Consider the following 20,905-nt stretch of genomic DNA (forward strand, 5'->3'; position numbering starts at 1 on the left):
CCCGGGCATCATTTTGAGAATTGACTGAGAAGATTCTACAGCTTATGGAGGGTCCTGAAGTGAGTAGTTATTTATTATTTTTTTTAAAGATTGTATTTATTTATCTGACAGAGAGAGACAGCCAGAGAGAGAGAGCGAACATAAGCAGGGGGAGTAGGACAGGAAGAAGCAGGCTCCCAGCGGAGGAGCCTGATGTGGGACTTGATCCCAGAACGGGGGGATCACTCCCTGAGCCGAAGGCAGACGCTTAACGACTGAGCCACCCAGGCACCCCCTGAAGTGAGTAGTTTAAATGCATACTCTCAGTTAATCCTTACAGTGGCCTGTGTGGGAGGCATTATGACCTTCATTTTATAAATGAGAAAAGTGTGGCTCAGAGACGTCAAGGGGCTGGTCCAAGAACACACAGCTAGCAAGTAGGAGGTCTGGCTCTAAAGCCCCTTTATTACTCCACACAGTAGTAGTCACTCAAACTACTATGTGCTAAACTTAGGTTGGGGTGGGGACAAGTGACAGGCCTGCCATGCTCTTACGGAGTTTACCTTCTCACAAGGAACTCGAACTGGACAATGGGCAGGCCCCTCAACAAACAGGATAACTCAAGAATGCCTTAGGGCTCTAGGAAAAAAACCGGGTGCAAGTATAAAGTTGAGACCACAGAGGGGCTACTTTAAATTCAGGGGTCAAGGGCAGCATCTCCAAGGACGGAAACCAGCAGTATAAGGGCCCAAGTCGGGGTAAAAGCCTGGATTATTCGGGAAGTGATGGAGGGCCTGCAGCTAGTGCTGGCGGTGGGGGGGGGGGGAGGACACAGGGGACAGGCAGGGGCCATCAGGTCACTGAAACCCACGGGAAGACACGCAGGTGGTTTAGGCATGGTATAAAAGTAACGATCGGCTGGCGGCTGTCTGGAGGCCAGCAGAGAGAAGGCCAGCGCCAGGGCGGCGGGGACACAGCCCACCTCCCCGCCTCCCCGCCTCCCCGCCTCCCCGCCTCCCCGCCTCCCCGCCTCCCCCAGCACTGGGGGTCCTCTCCCCGCCCCCGCTGGCCGCTGACGTCACGGCGCTCGCCGGCGCCCCCTGTGACGCCCCTGGCCTGGCGGTGTGCTCCGGATCCGCGCGCGGGAGGAGCGGCCCGCGGCGGGCGCGTGGGCGTGGCCGGATGAAAAAGATGGCGGCCAAGCAGTCTCCGCCCAAGTTGATCGGTGGGTGCGCGCCCCCGCGCGGGACGCTGGTTGCCATGGACGCGTTGGCGGCCGCTGGCGGGAGGGCGCGCGCGCGGGGTCGCCGGGGCGCCGCACATCCTCGTTAGCCCAGGTCCCCGCGGCGCAGGGCCGCGCTCACAGCCAGGGCGACACCATGAAGTCTCTAAAGAAGGAGTCCCGCCTCAGAATACCTGCAAACAGATTCTTGGAGGCCGCAGAAATCATTAAAGGTTGGCGCTGGCTGCCTTGGGAGCTCAGGAGAACCCGACAGGGGCTGGGGTTCTTGGATGGGATTCGCGACACGGGGCCTGGAGGACGGGGGTGACACCAGGATGGAGGTAAAGATCCCGGGGGAATAGGGTACCGAACAAGGAGTACCCCATACCTCAAGGATGATGTACAAGGCAGCGACCCCTGAAGGGGGGGGCAGTGCCCTGAGCCTTGGGGATGGGGACAGAGGAAGACTGACAGAGGCCTCAGGGATCAACTGCTGGGGAGATAGCCTTGGGCAGGAAGGCATAGGAGACTTCTTCCTCTAACCATATCTTAGGATGGGACTCAAGGCAAGAGCCCTCCACCGGGTGGGGTGCAGAAGAGTCAGGACAGAGTTTCAGAAGGGCCGGGCCGGGAAGGGGAGTCCTTGGGAAGAGAAATTCAGGAAAGAATGCAAGAAACATGTTGAGGCAGTGAAACCAACACCTCGGGGGGATTCTTTGAGCGTGTTCTCCCAAGAGGCCTGCTGGAAAAACCCAGAAGTAATGCCTAACTCGGCCAGTTCTGTTTCCCACCATGTATATCCTTTCAGGATAGATGACCCCTGTCCCACTTGTTTAACCTGGAGCCTGTCGCAGACATGACTACTTCCTGGCCGCCTCAGCTACCCTCTGGTTGCAGGTGGCAGAGTCCCAGGGTGTCTGACTGCAGACTGACCCCCACGGACATGTTCCCATTTGCAGCTCACCGCCTGTCTCCATTTTGTGCTGTTTCCATTGATTGAGGGCCTGCTTCCTGTGCGCACCGTGCTGGGCAGCAGTGGTGTCAGGACTCACTGTGTGACCCCGGCCTGCAAGAAACACAGAGTCTAGTCAACTGCCCGAGAAAGAACCTGGCAAATATCAATGCAGGGATATAGGGATCCCTGGTGGGTAAGGGGGCTCAGGGCACCCAACCCAGGCCTCAGATGCTAGAATTCGGGGGGAAGGTTTTCTGAAGAAGGTGACATCTGTGGCTGGCCTCCTTCCTCCCCTCCCCCTCCAAAAGGCGGTTTGCTTCTCCAGGTCTAGGGAGCAGGGAGCGGCATGAACTGAAGCATGGAACTAGGACATTGGTGGCCAGGGCAGAGGTGGTAGGTGTGGAGGAGAAGGAGGGAGCCAGGTAGGGCTGCACAGGTAGGCAGGGGCCAGACCAAGCAAGGACTTTACTTGCTAGGTCAGAAAGTCTGGACGTGCTCTTTCTTGCAGGCCCTGGGGAGACCCAAAGCCAGCCTTAGAGCAGTGGTGAAAGCTGAGTGTGAGGAGAGGGGCAGGTCTGCAGAAAGCGGAGGCCCCTGGGAGGCGTGCTTAGTCAGTATGGCTGGCTTTAATCCCTCTTCATAGTATAAAAGTCCAATTTAGGCTGGGTTGAGATGCTGTTTCATGATATAATTTTTTAAAGATGTATTTATTTATTTGAGACAGACTGAGCAAGAGCTGGTGGAGGGAGGGGCTGACAGAGAGGGAGAAGCAGACTCCCCGCTGAGCAGGGAGCCCACCAAGGACATGGGGCTCAATCTCAGGACCCCAAGATCATGACCTGAGCCAAAGGCAGATGCTTAACCGGTTGAGCCACCCAGGCACCCCTCATGATATAGTTCTTAACAGTCAAGAGACAAAGAGAGAAAAATTGCTGGGCCCTTTTCCCAAGGGCAGTCAAGGGCTTTCCTAGCTGTTGCCTCCTGCACACCTAGTTTCTGCATCTTATCAGATTTGAACTTTCTGCTGTAAACAAATCAAGGAGAGATTTATCACTACATATTTATTTTTAAGAAGGGGAAATATAGTTGGTTAAATAGCCATTTGAGTTGAGAACATGCATCAGGGTACGGAGGGAAAAAAAACAGTGTTTAGTTGAGCGTGCAAGATACCTTCCCCCCCCAAAAATCTCAGGGGATGTCAGTAATGTAGTAGGACAATACTTTTACCCCCCCCCATATAATACAACTAATCCACAAATATAATCTTGTGCTGTGTTTCTTCAGGGTCTCTGAATTATAAGCAAAAAGGCAAGCAAATATTGTGACTATAACTCTGTTTAGGGACCTGAGCCCTTTTGACTTTCAGGTTTCTCCCTGCTTTTGTACGAATCCAGGAAGACTCCCAGCAGTCCCAGATGCCCCTCCCCGATCAAGTAAAGCTCAGCCCTGGTAGGGACAGCCTCTCCCTTGGTTTCCCCAGTGCAATCCTGAAGTCAGAATTTCCCAAAGACCTTGATCAACACTGAAAAAGGATAACGTTTAGATAACCCAAGAAACAGAAAACTCGAGGCCAGGTTATTTCTCCCTCCAAGGCTTCTCCCCCTTCTCCCCCCACCCCTGCCCTACCTGAGCACCTTGCTTCCAGCCGCCTGGCCTAGCTCCAGACGAAATGTCACCCGACTGCCCTGTGCAAGGGGGCTGGTCTCTGACCCCGTCGCAGCTGCCAGGCTCAAGGGAGAAATGCCAGCTATGGGGCTCACCAGAAGTCCCACTCAGCTTGGGTTTCCAGACCAAAGAACAGGAAATAGCCGAGCCTCCATAAGTTGAGAGTAGTGAGACATAGCTTGACCCTGCCGAGTCCTCCCACAGGTCCTGAAATGACCCCGCACACACTAGTCCTTCCTCCCTGCTCTCCCTAACATGCCTCTCCAAACCACCACGCTCCCCCGCCCGGCCCCCAGTCCACCTGGCTTACCCTCCTTGGATGAATCACTCTGAAATGCTGCTTTTACCAACGCACTCTCCTGGACCGAACCTCCTTCCTGCCAGCAAGAAGACAGATGCTTCAGCCTTACTTTACCAAGCTGTCGTGCCCTGATTTTTCTGTCATCCCCACCAGCACCCCCACCTCCCCAACAAGCCTTCTGTGTCCCCATGCTCTGCCCTGCCTCCACCTTTGCTCCGTGACCTCACATGGAACACCTCTGTTTGCTCCCCTGCCTATCCGAAGGCTTCCTGTCCTTCAGGGCCTAACTCAGCCTCTGACCCCTGCACCTGCTCTTCTGAACCTTTCTTTACAGCCCTAACCTGTATGAGCCACATCGGTTGTTCCTTCTTTGCTGCGTAGCCGAACACCTTGTCTGTGCCACTAACTCAGGCCCTTACGTGACACTGGTGTGTGTGAGTGTCTGCGGCCGTTTTCAGCTCCTCAAGAGAAGGAGCCATCTCTTCGCCGCTTATACCATCTTCTTTGCAGTTTATAGCACAAAGAAGTTGCTTGGTAAATATTCTCTAGGGTGAGTTGAAGTTTAAAATGTATATATCATTTTTCTAAAGACTTTGCTAACTGGAACACACTGCCCCCGACTGTATGCTCTAACAGAGCTTTGAACTGCATTCAGGATAACCTCAGAAAAACCTCAGAGCCGAGTTTCACGATTTTGGAAACCTTTAGCCATGTTGAAGGTTTATAAATTTACACATGGTAATTATACACCCACCAGTAAAAAGCACACATCTGGAGATGTGTAATCCCTTGGGAAGCTGTAGACCCAGCCGAGGTGACAGACGGAGGAAACAGATGTCCTGGAAAATATAAATAATTCCAAAATATTTATTTATGTGAAGTCTATTTATTTTTTTGTTTAATCCCTGCCCCCAGTGTGGGGCTTGAACTCACGACCCCCGAGATCAAGAGTCACATGCTCCTCCAACTGAGCCAGCCAGGCGCCCCAAATCCCAAAATATGTATGAAAGCAGGCCTTCAACTGCTACCAGCTCTCTCTTGGACTACCACCAACGTTGGCGACTTTGTGTAGAAGGGAGAGAGGAAGTGGGAATGAAAACCTAAGGCTGCACCTCCACGGATGGCAGCGGGTGGGGCCAGAACTCGGGGTCAAGCCGGTCAGCCCTGTTTGCGTGTGTGTGTGTGTGTGTGTGTGTGTGTGTGTGTCCGCACACAGAGCCATGTGGTTTAACTGACGGATACTCCCGGGTGTCTGCTGACCCTGTTGCTGAGGAGAGGACTCTGACGGATAAGCCGTATTGAGAGTGACGTTGGGATGATTCTGGCCTGGGTTTTTTGGCCACCATGTGGGCATTTCCTAAAAACATTTGATTTGGGTCATCAAAACCCCTGCTTTGATTTTTTTTAGTAATATGGCCCCTTAAAAATTAGAGCACTCTGAGTAGCAGTGGACAAAACCCAAATTTGTTTTAAAGTCCCTGCAGGCAGGACTTGGGCTTCCTTTTGATTATTCAGTGTCAGGCCTTGCATCCCAATCATTCTAAACCAGGGGGCAGCAGACAGGAGGACCCCAGCCAGAGAAACAAGATGCATTTGAAACTGTAAACCCACGTCTGTGGCCGGAAGGCAGGGAGGGTGTCCTCGCTGGGGAGTGGCTCGCTCTGTCCCCGAGTTCTCAGTGCTGCGCTCTGGCTGCACGTGCGAGAAAGAGGCTCAGATCTCTCCAGTTTCCTCCAGTCCCATGAGCTGCTTTTGTCAAGCCCTTCATTCCCCCGGTAGACTCCTAGATAGTCCCCGCACCTCCATCCTGTACCCCTGCTGCATTCCTTGCTGTGTTGTGACCCTCGGGGTAAAGACCGAAGTCCTTCACACAACTCACTAAGCTCTTGGCCGTGTGGCGCCTACTTCCCTCCCCAGGCACCGCATCCTACCCCCCACCGTGCTGCACTCCAGCTGTTTAAAAACCATGCTTGGAGTTCCAGGTGCCCACTCTGTTCTGTTGCCTCTAGGCCCCTCCGTGCTCATCCTTTGGAATGCCTATTCCCCAGTGCCTTTCCTGTGTCTAAGTTCTGTCATCTTCAGCTCACAGTTTAAACATCACCTCTTCAGGAAGCCCTCCCTGACCACCCCACACATGGGGCTGGGGTCCCCCTGGACACCCCTATAGTGACCCTGTTTGGCAGTCTTGTCTCCCATGGGCTTGTGCTCTTGGAGGCCTGAGACTCGGCCTTGTGTCTCAGAGCCTAGCACAGTGCCTGGCTAGATGCTTAAACAGTATTTATTAAATGAAAGAATGTGAAAGAAATGCTCAGGGCTGAAAGTTCTGCTTCTGCCAGGAAATCTGCATTTTAGCCAGTGTTCTAAGAAACCTGACGCCTTCACCTAGCACAGTGAATCCATGCCAGCAGTGGGGAAGGCTGAGAAAGCATCTAGTCCAGTTGTCCCAAACTCCTATGCATCAGAGCCACCTAGGGAGTTGTTAAAAATTACAGTTCCCCTGGCCCTGGACCCGTGAAGGAGCCAGGAAGCTGTATCAGTCAAACTCTTCTGAAGAGTTTGACTAATATTTGGGAACCATTGATTTAGTCCAGCTTTCTCTTTTTACCAAAAGGAAGACGGAGACCAGGAGGGCTAGGTGATATACCCAAGGTTGTATAGCTTATAAGTAGCACAGCCCGGAATGGACTATCTTCTGATCGCAACTCCAGCTCCAAAAGTTCCAGTAACTGTAGCAGGCCAAGCGGGACCTTCAAGAGAGAGCTCCAGGCCATCTTGGCAGCCTCTGCTATCTCTCTGGGTGTTGAGCTCTGCCTTCTACCATGAAATCTAATGTAGATAGATAGTAGCTATTATATATTTGAATGTATTGTATATCTATATTAGAATATGTACTGTATATTAGAAATATATACATATATTTCAGCACTTGTACCTTTCTGCTTTTCTTTAGAAAAGAAGCGGGCAAAGGTAGCTGAACAGCTCACACCCCCCATTCAGGAGGAACCTGAGCCCGTTAGCAATGTCCTACAAGGGGATGACATTCTTGCCTTAGCCATTAAGAAGGAAGACCTGAAGAAGGTAAGGATAAAGTCCAGGGGGCCCTTCCTGCAGGAGCATTTCCGGGTCGGTCGTGTGGTCTAGAACATCAACCATATCCACTGTCTCTCCACCATCTCCCAACTCAGAGGGAGTATCTAATTCCATGGAAAAATTGAACACGGATTCTTTGCACTTTTGCATCTAAAGGAATTTACTATGTTGTTTGTTTTAACATTGCAAAGAGTCCTATAGAACCCTAGGGAAATGAGGTGTTGAGGTGTCTTGCTTCCCATGGAGGCAAGTGCCTGTCGCCGCCATTTTACAGAAGGGAAAATGAGTCTGAGAAGCACGTTACAGACGTGGGTACAGCTGCTAAACCCTAACTCCCTGCTTTACCTGGAAGAGTCAGCCACTTCTCACCTGCACTGTCTGGAGGATTTAAATGTTCCTTTTTTCCTCCCGGACACTACTGAGCCTTACGTCTGTTGCCTCGGCATTTCCTCGACAGACCATATGGACAGAGCTGTAGCGACAGATTTGTCAGCCCTCAGGAATTCCACCAAGAATTAGGACAGAGGAGATGGGTGGTGTTTTTTTCCTCCTCCTGATCTCAAGTGGAATTCTCCTCTTGCTTTGTTTTGTTTTGTTTTTTTTAGCAACACATTCCTCGCTTTATTGAGACACAAGCTAGACCTGCCATTACGCAGAAATTTATGGTCCGTAAACTCAAACCCAAGGATCCAAAGAGGAAGGTCTGCCACCTAGTAGCACGTCCTGCCACCCCAGATGCAGCCACGAAGCCCCTGGACTACTCCGGTAGGGCCCAGCCTTGGCCCTGGCGGCCCTGGCCTCCTGAGTTCATGGGCCGGCCTTGAGAGGAAGCTGGGTCACCGTCGGAAAGTAACCCCCTCGAAACGCTGACATGAGCTAGCCCTTCCCCTCCTCTTTCCCCCAGGCCCAGGTGACAGCTTCCATGGCTGTGACCAGATCCTGCCCCATCACATCTTGGGGAGTCTCCAGGACTTTAAGAGAATTGCAGTTGCTCAAGGGAACACCCAGGTTGGTTTGTAAGAGCTGCTGGGAGGGGAGAAGTCCCTGAAGTCATGCCGGCGTTAACCACCGGAGTCAAGCAGGACTGGGGCACTGGGGTTACAGAGACAGTTCTGTCTCAGCCCTGCAATCTGAAGTGCTCGTGCCCCCCCCCCCAAGAGTGAAGCCCCTTTAAACTAGCTTCAGCTGAAGTCAGCAGTTCACTATAAGAATACAGAGGTGCCTCAAGGAACCCCAAAGCCAGAGTGTGTCGGCTCCAGTTAGACTGGACCCAGAGAGGCATCAGGGCTCGGGGCTCCCACTCCCCCCGTTGCCCTCCGCTTCTCTGTGCACCAGCTTCATTATCCCTTCTCCAAAGCCTGGCCTGCTCTCCTCTTGGGGGCACACGGTGAAGGGGGGTGGCTTCCCACAGCTCCTGGGGCCGTGTGTCCATCTGTCTGTCTGTCTGACTTTCCCCGGCATGCAGTGCTCTGCTCGCTCTCAGCTCCTTTGCTTCCCTGGCTCCAGGCTAAACATCTCTGACGGGTCTGCTGCTAAGAGGCCTGGGGTCTTATAAAAATGGCTCTGTCGCCCTGCAGGTGGAGGTGTCAATTAGCGTCAGTTGTGAGGGGGACAGAGGGACCGCGAGTGGCCAACCACTGTCTCAGAACAAAGGTTCCCATCTGAAGGAGAGGGCTCTGACGGCGGCTTCCAAGGCTCCCTGGTTCCGTCCCTTGCTACATTAGGGTCCAGAAGAGGAGGGACTCTGAGCAGAGGGGGAGGACAGCAAGGGGTGAGGCCTGGAGACGTCTCCGCTCGGCGCCGGCCCCACACCTGCTCGCTACCCTCCGCGCACTCTCCCTGTACTTTGCAGCTGGCCGAGCTGATACGCAGCCCGCCGGGTCTGGTGACCCTCATCTCGGCTAAAGAAGAGCCAAAGCAGAAAGCCCCCAAAGAAAAGAAGCCCCATCCCTGGGCCCCACCTCCTCAGCACAACTTTCTCAAAAACTGGCAGCGCCACATCGCCCTGCGGAAGAAGCAGCAGGAAGCCCTCAGTGGTGAGCCAAGTGGACAGGGTTCCCGCCGGGCCTCGGCCACCACTGAGGCTCCGCTGCCGTGTTTTTCTGTCCCTCCCCCTGGCCCAAGCCTGGATTCAGGCTGGTCACACTGTGCCAACCACTCCAAGTGCGTCTTGGTCTTAGTGGGTCCTGAAATCGGCCCAGCCATGGGGCTGACCAGGCTCCTGTTAGGGCCCCTGTTCTGACCTGAGGGAGGGGCTGGGCTGCATTCTTGGCTCCTGCGCTCTCTAGAACACCTGAAGAAGCCAGTGAGCGAGCTGCTGATGCACACTGGGGAGACCTACCGACAGATCCAGGAGGAACGGGAGCTCATTGACCGCCTACTCCCAACACAGCATGATGGGAAGGTAAGGACAGAGTTCCAAGTGCGCCGTGAGGAGGGGTCTGGGCCCGGGGCTGGCTGCCTCAGGTTGCAGAGTTAGGAGCAGGGGCGCCTGGGTGGCACAGCAGTTAAGCGTCTGTCTTCGGCTCAGGGCGTGATCCTGGCGTTATGGGATCGAGCCCCACATCAGGCTCCTCCGCTATGAGCCTGCTTCTTCCTCTTCCACTCCCCCTGCTTGTGTTCCCTCTCTCGCTGGCTGTCTCTATCCTGTCGAATAAATAAATAAAATCTTTAAAAAAAAAAAAAAAAAAGAGGAGCAAGAAAGTGTGCTCATTGCAAGGCATTGTTAAGCCCTCGAGGCCTTCACTAAATCCTGTTATTGGTCCATTTATCAGGCGTTCGGCCGCCTGGCTAGCTAGGTTACTCAGCCTGTGGTGGTCAGTGGTAGGCAACGTGAGGGGAAAGATATCACGGGTACTGGGTTATTAGAATAGTCTCAGTGTTCTCCTGAGAGCTGAGGCTCCAGCTTGCAGGTGACCCCAGGCACCATCCTGTGTTGTGGTCTGTCAGCGCGGTGCATCTGTGGGCCCACGCCATCCGTCTGGCCGGTCTGGCCATCTGACAAAGTGGGTGCTTCTGTCCTGCTCTCAGGGCAGCAGTGAATCCCCCGACGGAGGGCATCTGAAGTCTGTGGTGCTCTTCTCCCCCGGGGCCCCCCGCCTCCACCAGCCGCTCTCCCAAGTGCCCAGGTGATCTGACTCCCATGTCCTTCCTGGCCAGTGCCGTGAGGAGACCAGTGGGTTCTGGAGTCGCCTGGAATACTTGGGAGATGAATTGACGGGTCTGGTAATGACAAAGACGAAAGCTCAGTGTGGCCTCCTGGAACCCATCACTCACGTCAGGAAGCCCCAGTGCATCCAGGCGGAGATGGGTAAGCAGCAGGCTGGAGACGCACCGAGAGCTTGCGCCTGGCCTCGGAGGGGGGACTCTCTCTGGAGTGAGAACGGCCTGCGATGGAGGCCCATGACCTTCGGCGGTGCAGCCCCTGCGGCAAGCCGGCGATGGAAGGGGGAGGGGGAGGCCAGTGGGAGCAGGGGCCTTTGGGGCTGCTCTGTCCACGCGGCCGCCGTGGCTCATGGTCATCGAGTACCTGGAATGTGGCCAGTGTGGACGCAGGCGTGCTGTGTGAACTACACACTGAGTTTCGAAGATTAGTACTGAAAGCTATACTGTATTAATCATTTTTATATTGATTACATGTTGAAATGCTACTATTTCTGATCTCTTGGGTTAAACGATGTTACTAAAGTGAATCTCAAACCTGTCTCTTTTCACCTTTTCCAATGTGGCATCTGGGGAATTTTAAATGACGTCGGTGGCTTGCATTTGTGGTTTGCGTGCTGTTTCTATGCGGCAGCCCTGCTCTGAAGGCTGCCGGGCCGCCTGGGGTCAGCCCCCAGCTGTGTTGGGTTTGCCAAGTCCAGCGAGTTACTTAAGCTCTCTGGTCCTCAGTTTCCCCATCTGTAAAGTACGGTGGGATGTGGGAGTGTTAAAGGAGACAGGGTGTGTAGGAAGAGGTCTGGGCTGGTTGGTAAGCACTCGGTCCAATGTAGCTGCTCTTATGATTATGACCCGAAGGTTTGCAGGGTGGCAAGCTGATCTTGGAGGACTCCCGCATAGGGCAGCTGAGGCCGTAGGTATGGGGCGGGAGGAGCGGAGTCCAGCCGCTCAGGGAAGCTGTGTTTTCCCCTTTCCCAAGGTGCTCGCAGAGCCCTTGAGAGTGGGTGGGGAAGTGGCCACCGCAGCCGACTGTGCTGAGGGCCCCTGGACCCCGCTGCTTTAGGGCTGCCGGCTCAGGAGGAGGCTCGATACCGCTACACCTGGGATCGGAGTCTGTTTCTGATCTACCGGCGCACAGAGCTGCAGAGGCTCCTGGCGGAGCTCGATTTCAGCCAGCAGGTCAGTACGCCTCTGGGCCGGCTCCGAAGCCCCTTCGCCACGCGCCCATTTTTCAGTCAGCTAATCTTCCCTTTCTTGGTCTCTCTGAGGATATCGATGGCCTAGAGGTGGTGGGCAGAGGGCAGCCTTTCACGTCTGTTAAGGTGGAAGACGACTCAGTATTTGACAGGAGCCAGGAAAGTTCCTCTGAAGACACGGTGTCCTTGTGAGTTGGCCTGGGCCCTGGGGGGAGAGGTTGGAAAGCGTGGCTTCCCTCGGCACCCACAGTGTAAAGGGCAGACTCCCCCACTCTGAAATCCAGGTGCCTCTGTCCCAGCCTCTCTCTGGGCCCCTTCCAACACCTACGCCAGCTTTTCTGGGACCTTCTGCTCCCTTCCAGGAACCAGCCCCTAATGGGGATTTCCCAGCCATTCCTTTGCTGGTAAATGCCGTGCGTGCCGAGTGGCCGTGAGTGAAGAGTTTCTGTGTATCCAGGAAGTGCCCACCTGTAGGAATAGAGCAGGACGAAGCGAAGCCCGAGTGGAGCTGAGGGTACTCCGTCAGAGGGCAGAGCCAGGCACCTCTCCAGACCTCCTGGCAGCCGTTTCCCTGGGCTCCACAGGGCAAGACTGGGGTAGCCTCCGGGAAAAAGTCATTGGTTTTTCCTGCAGAGACTTCGCCAGTTACCCTGATGTGGTCCCCGTGCCTATTCTTGGCCCTTCTCTGCTGTTCTGTGGGAAGCCAGCTTGCTGGATCAGAGGCAGTAACCCACAGGACAAGGTAAAACCGCTTCCACCCTCACCCCCCTGCTGGCAGGGCCTCCAGAGGTGCAGTCCCAAGGTGGCTGTGGCTGTCACAAGGAGCCTGGACGGTCACCTATTTGCATTTTTATCTGGTCATGCATTCAGCATGTCTGAAAATGGTAACAGCAGTGCTAACTTGCGCCGGAATAAAATCACAAGGCTGAAAAGAGACTGTCACAAGCCACCCAGTTTGTACCTAGCCCCAAGCATGTAAATAAGCAAACCTTCTCAAACAGGTATGGCTTTAAGAAGGTTCTAAAGTAGTCTTCAGGGGCGCCTGGGTGGCTCATTCGGTTAAGCGTCCAACTCTTGATTTCGGCTCAGGTTATGATCTCAGGGTCATGAGATTGAGCCCCATGTCACCCTCCATGCCAAGTGTTAAACCTGCTTAAGAGTCTCTCTCTCCTGGGCGCCTGGGTGGCCCAGTGGGTTTAGCGCCAGCCTTTGGCTCAGGTCGTGATCTCAGGGTCCTGGGATCCAGTGCCACGTCTGGCTCCCTGCTCAGCGGGGAGTCTGCTTCTCCCTCTCCCTCTGCTCCTCCCCCCTGCTCATGCTCTCTATCTCCCTCTGTCTCAAATAAATAAAGTCTTCAAAAAAAAAAAAAAAACAACTGAGGGGCGCCTGGGTGGCGCAGTCGTTAAAGCGTCTGCCTTCGGCTCAGGGCGTGATCCTGGCGATCCGGGATCGAGTCCCACATCAGGCTCTTCCGCTGGGAGCCTGCTTCTTCCTCTCCCACTCCCCCTGCTGTGTTCCCTCTCTCGCTGGCTGTCTCTCTGTCACATAAATAAATAAAATCTTTAAAAAAAAAAACAAAAAAAAAAACTGAAAAAAGATGCTCTCTCTCTCCTTCCTCTGCCCCTCCCCCACCCCCCAGTCCACCTCCCCACCCCCACTCGCACACATGCCTGGCTCTCTCTCTTTTTCTCTTAAAAAAAAAAAAAAAAAAAGACTAGCTCTCCTGTCTAGACTAGATCTGCTCCAGATCTAAGAAGGAGGACTCTTCATCAGATACAAAATCTGTTTTCTCTCCCCTTCTTGCTGGGGATGGCAGCCTCAGAGATAGCCACTATTGGGGCACAATGACAGCACTCGGAGCACCCAGGCCCTGGAGGACTGGGACACGGGCCTTTCAGTGCCAAACTCAGAAAAGTCCCCGGCAAACCAGGATGAATTGGTCACCGTCGACCAGAGCCTCCCTCAAAGACATTTCTCACACCTCCTCCTTCCCTAGAAGCATGTTGGAATTGCCGTCCGCTTGACCTTCGAAACTCTAGAAGGGGAGAAGACATCTTCGGAACTGACCGTGGTCAATAACGGCACAGTGGCCATCTGGTACGACTGGCGGCGGCGGTCCCAGCTGGACTCTTTCCAAGGCCTGAAGAGAAACAGGATGCCGCGGTTTTATTTCAACAACCGGGAAGGTACCTGGCTGCCCTGCTCCCTGCCTCCTGTCCTCGCTCTGTGAGGAGCCGAAGTTTGGCCAATGCTCCTGCAAGGTTGAGCCGCTGTCCCCTGCCTCATCCCTCCCATTTCTGTGTCTGCTCCTAACTGTTCATGTCTGTTGGGGGGACGGTCAAACTTTTGAGAACACAGGGAGGCGAGTCACCAGGGAGCAGAAGCTTCCTGGGATTCAGTTACCTATATGCTCAGGCCTGAGGCTAGGATGCCCCCCCATCCCTGTTTGCCTGGAACTTCCCAGTTTTTGTCCCACATCCCAGGAGACCCCTCAGTTCTGGGCAAACCGGGATGGTCGGTCATTCTGCCTGGGGCTCAGTTAACTGTATATGCCTAGGCTTAGGGCTCAGTTAACCGTATACATGCAGGCTTGGGGCCTAGCGAGCTCCTGTGTGGTGAACACCTCTGTCTTGGTCCCTCTCAGGTGTGATTCTGCCTGGAGAAACGAAAACCTTTACCTTCTTCTTCAAGTCTTTGCAAGCTGGGATCTTCAGGGAATATTGGGAGTTTGGGACCCACCCCACCCTATTAGGAGGGGCCCCCCTGCAGGTCAATCTCTACGCTGTCTCCCTCACCCAGGACATTTTTAGGGAAGAAAGGAAGTTACTGAAGGTAAGAGACGCAAGACCTGGGGCCCGTGGACACCAGATAGGTTCTCCTGGACTTCTTCCTGGTGCTGCCTGCGGGGATCCTGCTTCCCCCAGCCCCAGAGGTGAAATTTTCACAAAGGGGCAGCTGCTTTGCTCCACACACACTCCCCAGGGCTTTGTGATGTAGAAGGTGGGCGGTGGGGGGAGGAGGAACAGCTTTCTGCCCCACTCAGCCTGGAGGCCCACAGAACTGCTGGAAGGGCCATTTGTTCACTGTTGTCTGACGCTATCTGGTGGGTGGGATTTAACTGACAACCCTTCAAAACCAGAGAGAACAACCTAACTAGCTGGGCTGACACCTGGAGAGAGTGAGGTGGGCCCTGGACCCCAAGTTGGTTCCAGAGCTGGCCAGCTGGGGCAGAAAGCTGCCCTGTTTCTACTGTGGCCCCCAGATAGGAGCCAACTACTTTAGCTGGGGCTTGGCCCGCCGTGAGCACAGGTAACGTGGACAAGTGCCACGTCTGCTTTACTTGCTGACTGTAGGACCTCCCTCTCACACGAGACGCCCCCTCCCACTCTTCCTGTGACACCAACCGTGTGACCAAGCCACATTCGCACCAGGGCCCAAACCGTGTGGCCCCTGCTCCTTCCCTTCTTCCTAACCTGGGGGAAATGCTGACTGTGTGACCTTCTGGCCCCATGAGGGAGCAACACCTCTGGGCCTGGCTTCCCCCCCATAGCCTGTCAGCCTCTTTTAGGGAACAGCAATATTTGGCGATACCCAGGGGTTTTGAGTCTGGGAACAGGAGTGTGTGAGCATTTGTGTGTGTGTGTCTGTGTGTATGAGAGAGAGACAGAGAGACAGTGGCAGGAGCTCAACCCCTAGGAAGGCACAAAGTCCTGAGGGCTCTGGCTCCCCTTGAGGATGCAACATGGTTTCAAAAGCCTGAGCCGCCATCTTGTCGCGCCTTCCTTTCCCCAGTGCAAGCTGGCTGCCCACGAAGCAGTCACCATCGTGGAGAGCGTGCTGCAGGAGCTGCTGAGCGGGATCCTGACCCCGGAGCGTGCACAGTCCCCCGTGGACGCCTATCTCACCGAGGAGGACTGGTTCCACCATCAGAATCCTCGGGTACAGGCCCAGCGGCGGCCCCTGTGCCCTCACGCGGGCCCGGGCTCGTTCTGAGCACCTTCCATGAGTAACTCACTTTCTCCTCACGGCAGCCCGGGGACGGGGGTACTATGTATCTCCTCGCTTTCCAGTGAGGAAACTGAGGCCCAGGGCGGTTAAGTAATTAGCCCAAGATAACTTAGCAGTAAGTGGATGCTTGGTCAGGATAGAGCTTCACAAGCTCCTTCCTTCAAACCCCATCTTACTTGGAAATGCAAATACCGAAAAAGCTCTAAGTTGGAGACAAGCTGGAAGGGGAAGTGAGGAGCTGCTCTGGCCGCAGCGGCTCCTGCTGGCTGCCTCCCTGTAGCCTCCATCCGTGCTCTTGCTCTCGAGGGAATGGGGAAACCGGAGCAGGCCGGCTGGGACTCTGGGGACCCCCTCCACCTCCCCATCACGTGGCTTCGCTTGTCTTTGCTGCAGCTGCATTACCAGTACCAGGTGGTAGAAAGCCTGCACGGCCTGTGGCGCCAGTACTTGGTCCTGACCCCCAAGGCCCAGGAGGCCAGGCCCGGCGAAGAGGAGCACCTCAGCCCCAGGACCCGGGCTGCCGCGACTCCGCCAGCCTCCTCCGAGAAGCCCTCCGAGATCAGGGAGCCTTCCGCACACTTCAAGAGCCCCGTCTCAGAATCCCAGCTGTCCCAGCCGGAGAATGAAACCCTGAGGGACTCCCGAGATGCTTTTGGGTTGCAGAAGCCTGGGGCAGGGGCCCGGGTTTCCCAGCGGAAGAGCATTATGGAGGAGATCCTGGTGGCGGGGAGCCCAGACCCGCGGAACACCAAGAGCCCCTGGGAGCTGGATGGCCTTCCCCCACCTGAATGGAACCTCTGCTTGGAAGATTTCAGAAAGGTGCTCCCCTGGCTCTGCAGGGGTGGGTAGGATGGAGGTCCCGGCCCTGGCAGTCCCCCTGGCCCCCATGGGCCAAGAAACCCTTCTGAGGGCCTGGAGGAAGAAGTCTCTTGGGTCATCTCTTTGTCTTGGGTGCTTAGGCGTCATAGTGCAGTGGGGAGGCGGGTTCCCTCTCTGACCCAGGCATACCTTGGAGAAGCGGTTCATGGGTACATAGTTCTGGGGGAGGTCCGCGCTCCATGGCCGCATCTGCTCCTGGCCATCTCTTCACCGCACCAGGCCCGTCACTAGAGGACGCAGGGACCTTTGGTGTCCTGGGTGGGACCGCTGCCCATGGTACCTACAACCCCACCAGGCAGTGATGGCACTCCCCGAGGAGAGCCAGAGGGAAGACGCCCTCGTCAGGCTCAACAAAGCAGCCCTGGAGCTCTGCCAGGAGCAGAGGCCCCTGCAGTCTGACTTCCTGCACCAAGTGTGGTAAGCGTCCCCCTCCCCCCTCCCCCACCCAGAGCTGGCCCCGCCTCCCCTCTGTGGCGTCTAACCTGTGGTTCTGGGAACGAGTCCTAAGGCTCCCCTGGAGCCCGGGGGGCAGAAAGGTGCTGAAGACACTCCCCGCTTTGGCACCTGCCACAGCAGCCCCCTTGCCGCCTGCCCCCCTCTGGAGCAGTTAGAGCAGAGGGGGCACCCAGTCTCTCTCCCACTCTCGCCCGGTTCCTTCTCAATGAGCAGAGGAATGGGCCAACGAGGAACCAGAGGGCAGTGAGGAAGGGGCACAGTGAGGCCATGAAAAGCCTCATCTCTCCTGTGGAACTTGCTTGGCTATGCGTGGGTGCCTGCGGTGGGGCCCTCAGGAAATCTCACGCAAGTTCCCCCACTCCCTTCGGGCTGGACCCAAGTCTAGCCAGGGTCTCAAGCTGGAGGCTGGACTGACCTAACCGTCGTCCTAGGCCACTCTTTCCCGGCTGCTGCCTGAGGGAAGCCAGATCCCTATCTGAGCGCGGGCACAGGTGCTGGTGAGGCTGCTGGCCCGTCCATGGTAGCCCCCGGCACCCCTGTCTTGGAAGGGAAGGACCCATGCCTCCGCACGTTCAAGGGCAAATGAGGGGTGATGGCTTTCTCCAGTGTGCCTTGCTCTCTAGTTTGCAGCTGTGGCGGGATGTGATCGATGGCCTGGTGAGCCATTCCCTATGGCTGAGGGCTCTGCTGGGCCTGCCCGAGAAGGAGACCGTCTATTTGGACATTCCAGAAGACCAAGGTCAGACTGCCGCCACGCACCGCATAGCCTCCCCACCCCTCCCCCCAGCTGGCAGTGGCACCTCAGCCATGTGCGCCCTTCTGGGGTGACCTCTGTTAGGTTTATCCATGGAGTAGGGCCCGTTACCCTCCTGTCTACTGTCAGGATTTGGGACCTAGAAGCCCCCTGTGTGACCACCTTCGTTCAGTCCCCTGGTTTTATAGGTGGAGTGCCAGAAAGGTCCTGTGACTTGCCACACATAGGTGGGGCGGTGGTGGAGCTGGGACTGGAACCAGGCGTCCCACCCCTGCCCTGCAGTTCACACACCTGAACTGGGGGCTCTGCTTCTGTCTGGGAGCACGAAAGGCTCAGGGCCCTTGGCTTTTCCCACCCTGCCTGTGGGGTCCACAGGCCAGGTCACGTGGTCTTCCACTTACCTCCCTTAGATAGAAAGTCTCCTCTTGGCACGGAAGTGAAAATAACTACTACGAAATTTGGGAAGGAGGACCGGAAAGGGGCAGCCCAGGAAAAGAAGCAGCTGGGAATCAAAGAGGACAAAAAAGCAGCCAAGTTGCCAGGGAAAGAGGCATGCCGGGACATAGGGTGGGCCTCAGGTGGGGCTCAGGAGGTGTCGGAGGGGCTGTGGCAGGTGGGCGCTCACTCTAGCATGAGGCCCTGGCTCTCCCAGTGAGCTGCTCTTGAGAAAGCCCTGGACCTCCCTGGGGAGCTCCTGAAGGCTATGCATGTCTCCATCTCTCCAAGCAGGACCGTTCAAACAGCAAGAAGCACAAGGCAAAGGATGACAAGAAACCGATGAAGTCTTCAAGTCGGGACAGGCTTTCCTTGGAAGACCCTGCCCCTGACAGCACGACCCCTTCTCAGGAACCCATAGATCCCCTGGTCATGGAGAAGTACACCAAGAGGCTGCAGACGGAGGTGAGGGCACGAGCCCTGCACCCAGCTCACGCCTGCTCTGCGGGCCTTCCTCCCCTCCCTCATCCATCCCGTTGATTCCAAAAGCAATCAATGCCTAGTGTGTCCATGCTGGAAGACGGAAGCAGAGCCGCCCTTGTGAAGGGCATCCTAGTGTGCAAGACAGACCTCGTGCATAAGCGACACACCCTGTATGTTAGGTGGCAAGCACTCTGGGAGAGAGAGAGAGAACCGGGGGCCAGGGGTGGGGAAGGCCTGGGTGCCGGCAGGGAGCCTCCCTGAGAAGGGGACATCGAACAGGCTTGAAGGGAGATGAGGGGTGGCCCTGTGGCCATGGAGGAAGAGTGCCCTGGGCAGAGGGGGCAGCTAACTCAGGGGAGAGAGTGGGCTGGGAGGACGGAGGACAGGGAGGCCACCGAGAGGGAGCAGGTCACAAGTCAGGTGGGGCTCTGCAGGCCACTGTGTGGACCTAGGGTTTCTCTGAGTGACATGAGAAGTCCGCAGGGGTTCGAATGGAGGAGTGACACAGTGTGACTTGGGAGATCACTCTGGCTGCAGTTAGGAAAACTGACTGGAGGCACAGAGTGGCAGCCCCTCCCCTTTCTGCTGCTCCCACTTCCCCCTCTGCATGAGGTGCACTTGGTAGAGGTGTCCGTTGGGGGAACAGCCTGTCGTAGAGTGAATTTCCAGCAAGTGTAAGGGTTGGGGCGCACTGGCGAGACTTCATGCTGGTATGTTCTTAAGCTGCAAGTCCGGAGAGATTCACCCAGGTATTGTGTTCCGTTCTTTGTTATTGTTTCGGAAGAGAGGTCCACAAAGCCACACTCGATCGTCACCGTGTCTAATGGCGGTGCTTTGTCTGCCTCCAGTGTGGACGGCTAGATAGTAGGGATTGCGTCATGGACATTGTGGTAACGTCCCGGATCGCATTTGAGCAGAAGTTCCATTTGCTGCTGGTGACATCACGCGATTTCTGAAGGTTGATAGGGTCTAGAAAGGAATCCAAGGGCTTTCTGCAATGAAGAATCAGCTTGTCAAGGCCCCTGTGGTCCAGCCCCATGGGAGGGCACGGTCCTGGGGACATTTCAGTCTGTGGATCTGTGATCTTACCAGAAGGAAAGCTGACCCCTGGGTGGCCAGGGTGGAGCTGGACCACCCACCCCCGGGGCTACATGGGTACCGTTCCCTGGAATTGCCCCTTTAACCACTCCAGGCTCTTGTGCCCCCATATGTCCCAAAGGCCTGGTGCAGGATTACTTCCCCAGGCAGTTTGAAAAATAAAACTATTTGTAAAAACAAAAGTTCTACAGAAACGCCGCAGGTTTGGTTTTACCCCTTCTGCGGCTCTTCCGTCCTGGTGTAGACCTGTCTGGCCTCATCGCAGGCTGGGAGGTCGCTGTCCGCAGAGCGAACCTCTGGCTGTGGTTTCACCCCGTTCTTCCAGGTCTATGGGCTGCTGGACACCCTGGTGACTGATCTGATGGTCCTGGCTGACGAGCTCAGACCCGTAAAGGATGTCGAGGAGACTTTACGTTTTTGTACCTGACTCATGTGCCCCAGAGGCCTTCTGGGAAACTGGTTGACAAACAAATCAATAAAGAACCTTTAGGTTCCCACCACTTCCTTTAGGCCTTCATGTCTTGGATGTCGGATCTTGATGAGGGCAGCTCATGGCCGGGGTCTCCCATGTCCCACCTCCCTTAGATTCTCCTCCTCCTAGTTCCTGGAGCCATCCGACAGGAGGAAGGAGAAACACACCCGGAAGGTGATGTGTGGGATGATGAGCAGAAGAGCAAGTCGGTACCAGGACGAGGAATGAATCAGGTGACAGGACAGACAGCATCACCCCTTGAAATCCCTTCCTCTGACCTTCCTTGACCCACACTTTTGGGGTCACGCTTCCTGAAACCAGGTCTTCCCCAGGTGTCATCACCCAGCATGACCAAGTGTGAGACCAGGGGAACTGGACCCCCTGGGGCCTACCTCCCTGAGATCCTCCCACTTCAGCTGGGTCGAGGGCCTGGTCCCAGTTCCTGGGGATCATGCCCACCACACGGTCAGACCCTAGAGGCCAGATCCCTGTGTCCTCGGCAGCCTGTCTCCTCCCCTCCTCATGTCAGGCCAGCTGGCCCCGTTGAGCCACTTTTTGCCTTGAAAGCATCCTCTGGACATTATGCTCGCGCCCTTGCTCCGAGAAATGGGAAGTGGACAAGAGGGGGCTCCTGGAAAGGAAAGTCAGCTGTCAGCTCAGACTCGGTACCCGAATGGCTTTCTGTCCAAAATCATCATTCTGGGCCAGACCTCCTGTGCCCGGTGGGCTCCAGGCTTCCAGAATTTGAAGAGC

At 55.6% G+C, this 20,905-nt stretch overlaps 1 protein-coding gene across 1 annotated transcript; it reads left to right on the forward strand.

Moving 5' to 3' along the window:
• The first annotated feature begins 1,210 nt into the window (after positions 1-1,210).
• MYCBPAP (MYCBP associated protein) lies at positions 1,211-20,180 on the forward strand. Its single transcript, XM_026513143.4, has 19 exons — positions 1,211-1,434; positions 7,073-7,200; positions 7,818-7,977; positions 8,117-8,220; positions 9,065-9,248; positions 9,501-9,616; positions 10,372-10,522; positions 11,435-11,550; positions 11,640-11,755; positions 12,201-12,309; positions 13,564-13,753; positions 14,212-14,399; positions 15,360-15,506; positions 15,969-16,394; positions 16,750-16,871; positions 17,534-17,649; positions 18,075-18,214; positions 18,394-18,564; positions 20,006-20,180. The coding sequence occupies exons 1-19, from the start codon at positions 1,359-1,361 to the stop codon at positions 20,105-20,107; spliced, it is 2,862 nt and encodes a 953-aa protein (XP_026368928.2). The 5' UTR covers positions 1,211-1,358; the 3' UTR covers positions 20,108-20,180.
• The last annotated feature ends 725 nt before the right edge of the window (positions 20,181-20,905 follow it).

This window comes from Ursus arctos, unplaced genomic scaffold (assembly GCF_023065955.2).
Source record: "Ursus arctos isolate Adak ecotype North America unplaced genomic scaffold, UrsArc2.0 scaffold_24, whole genome shotgun sequence".
Classification (NCBI taxonomy): domain Eukaryota; kingdom Metazoa; phylum Chordata; class Mammalia; order Carnivora; family Ursidae; genus Ursus; species Ursus arctos.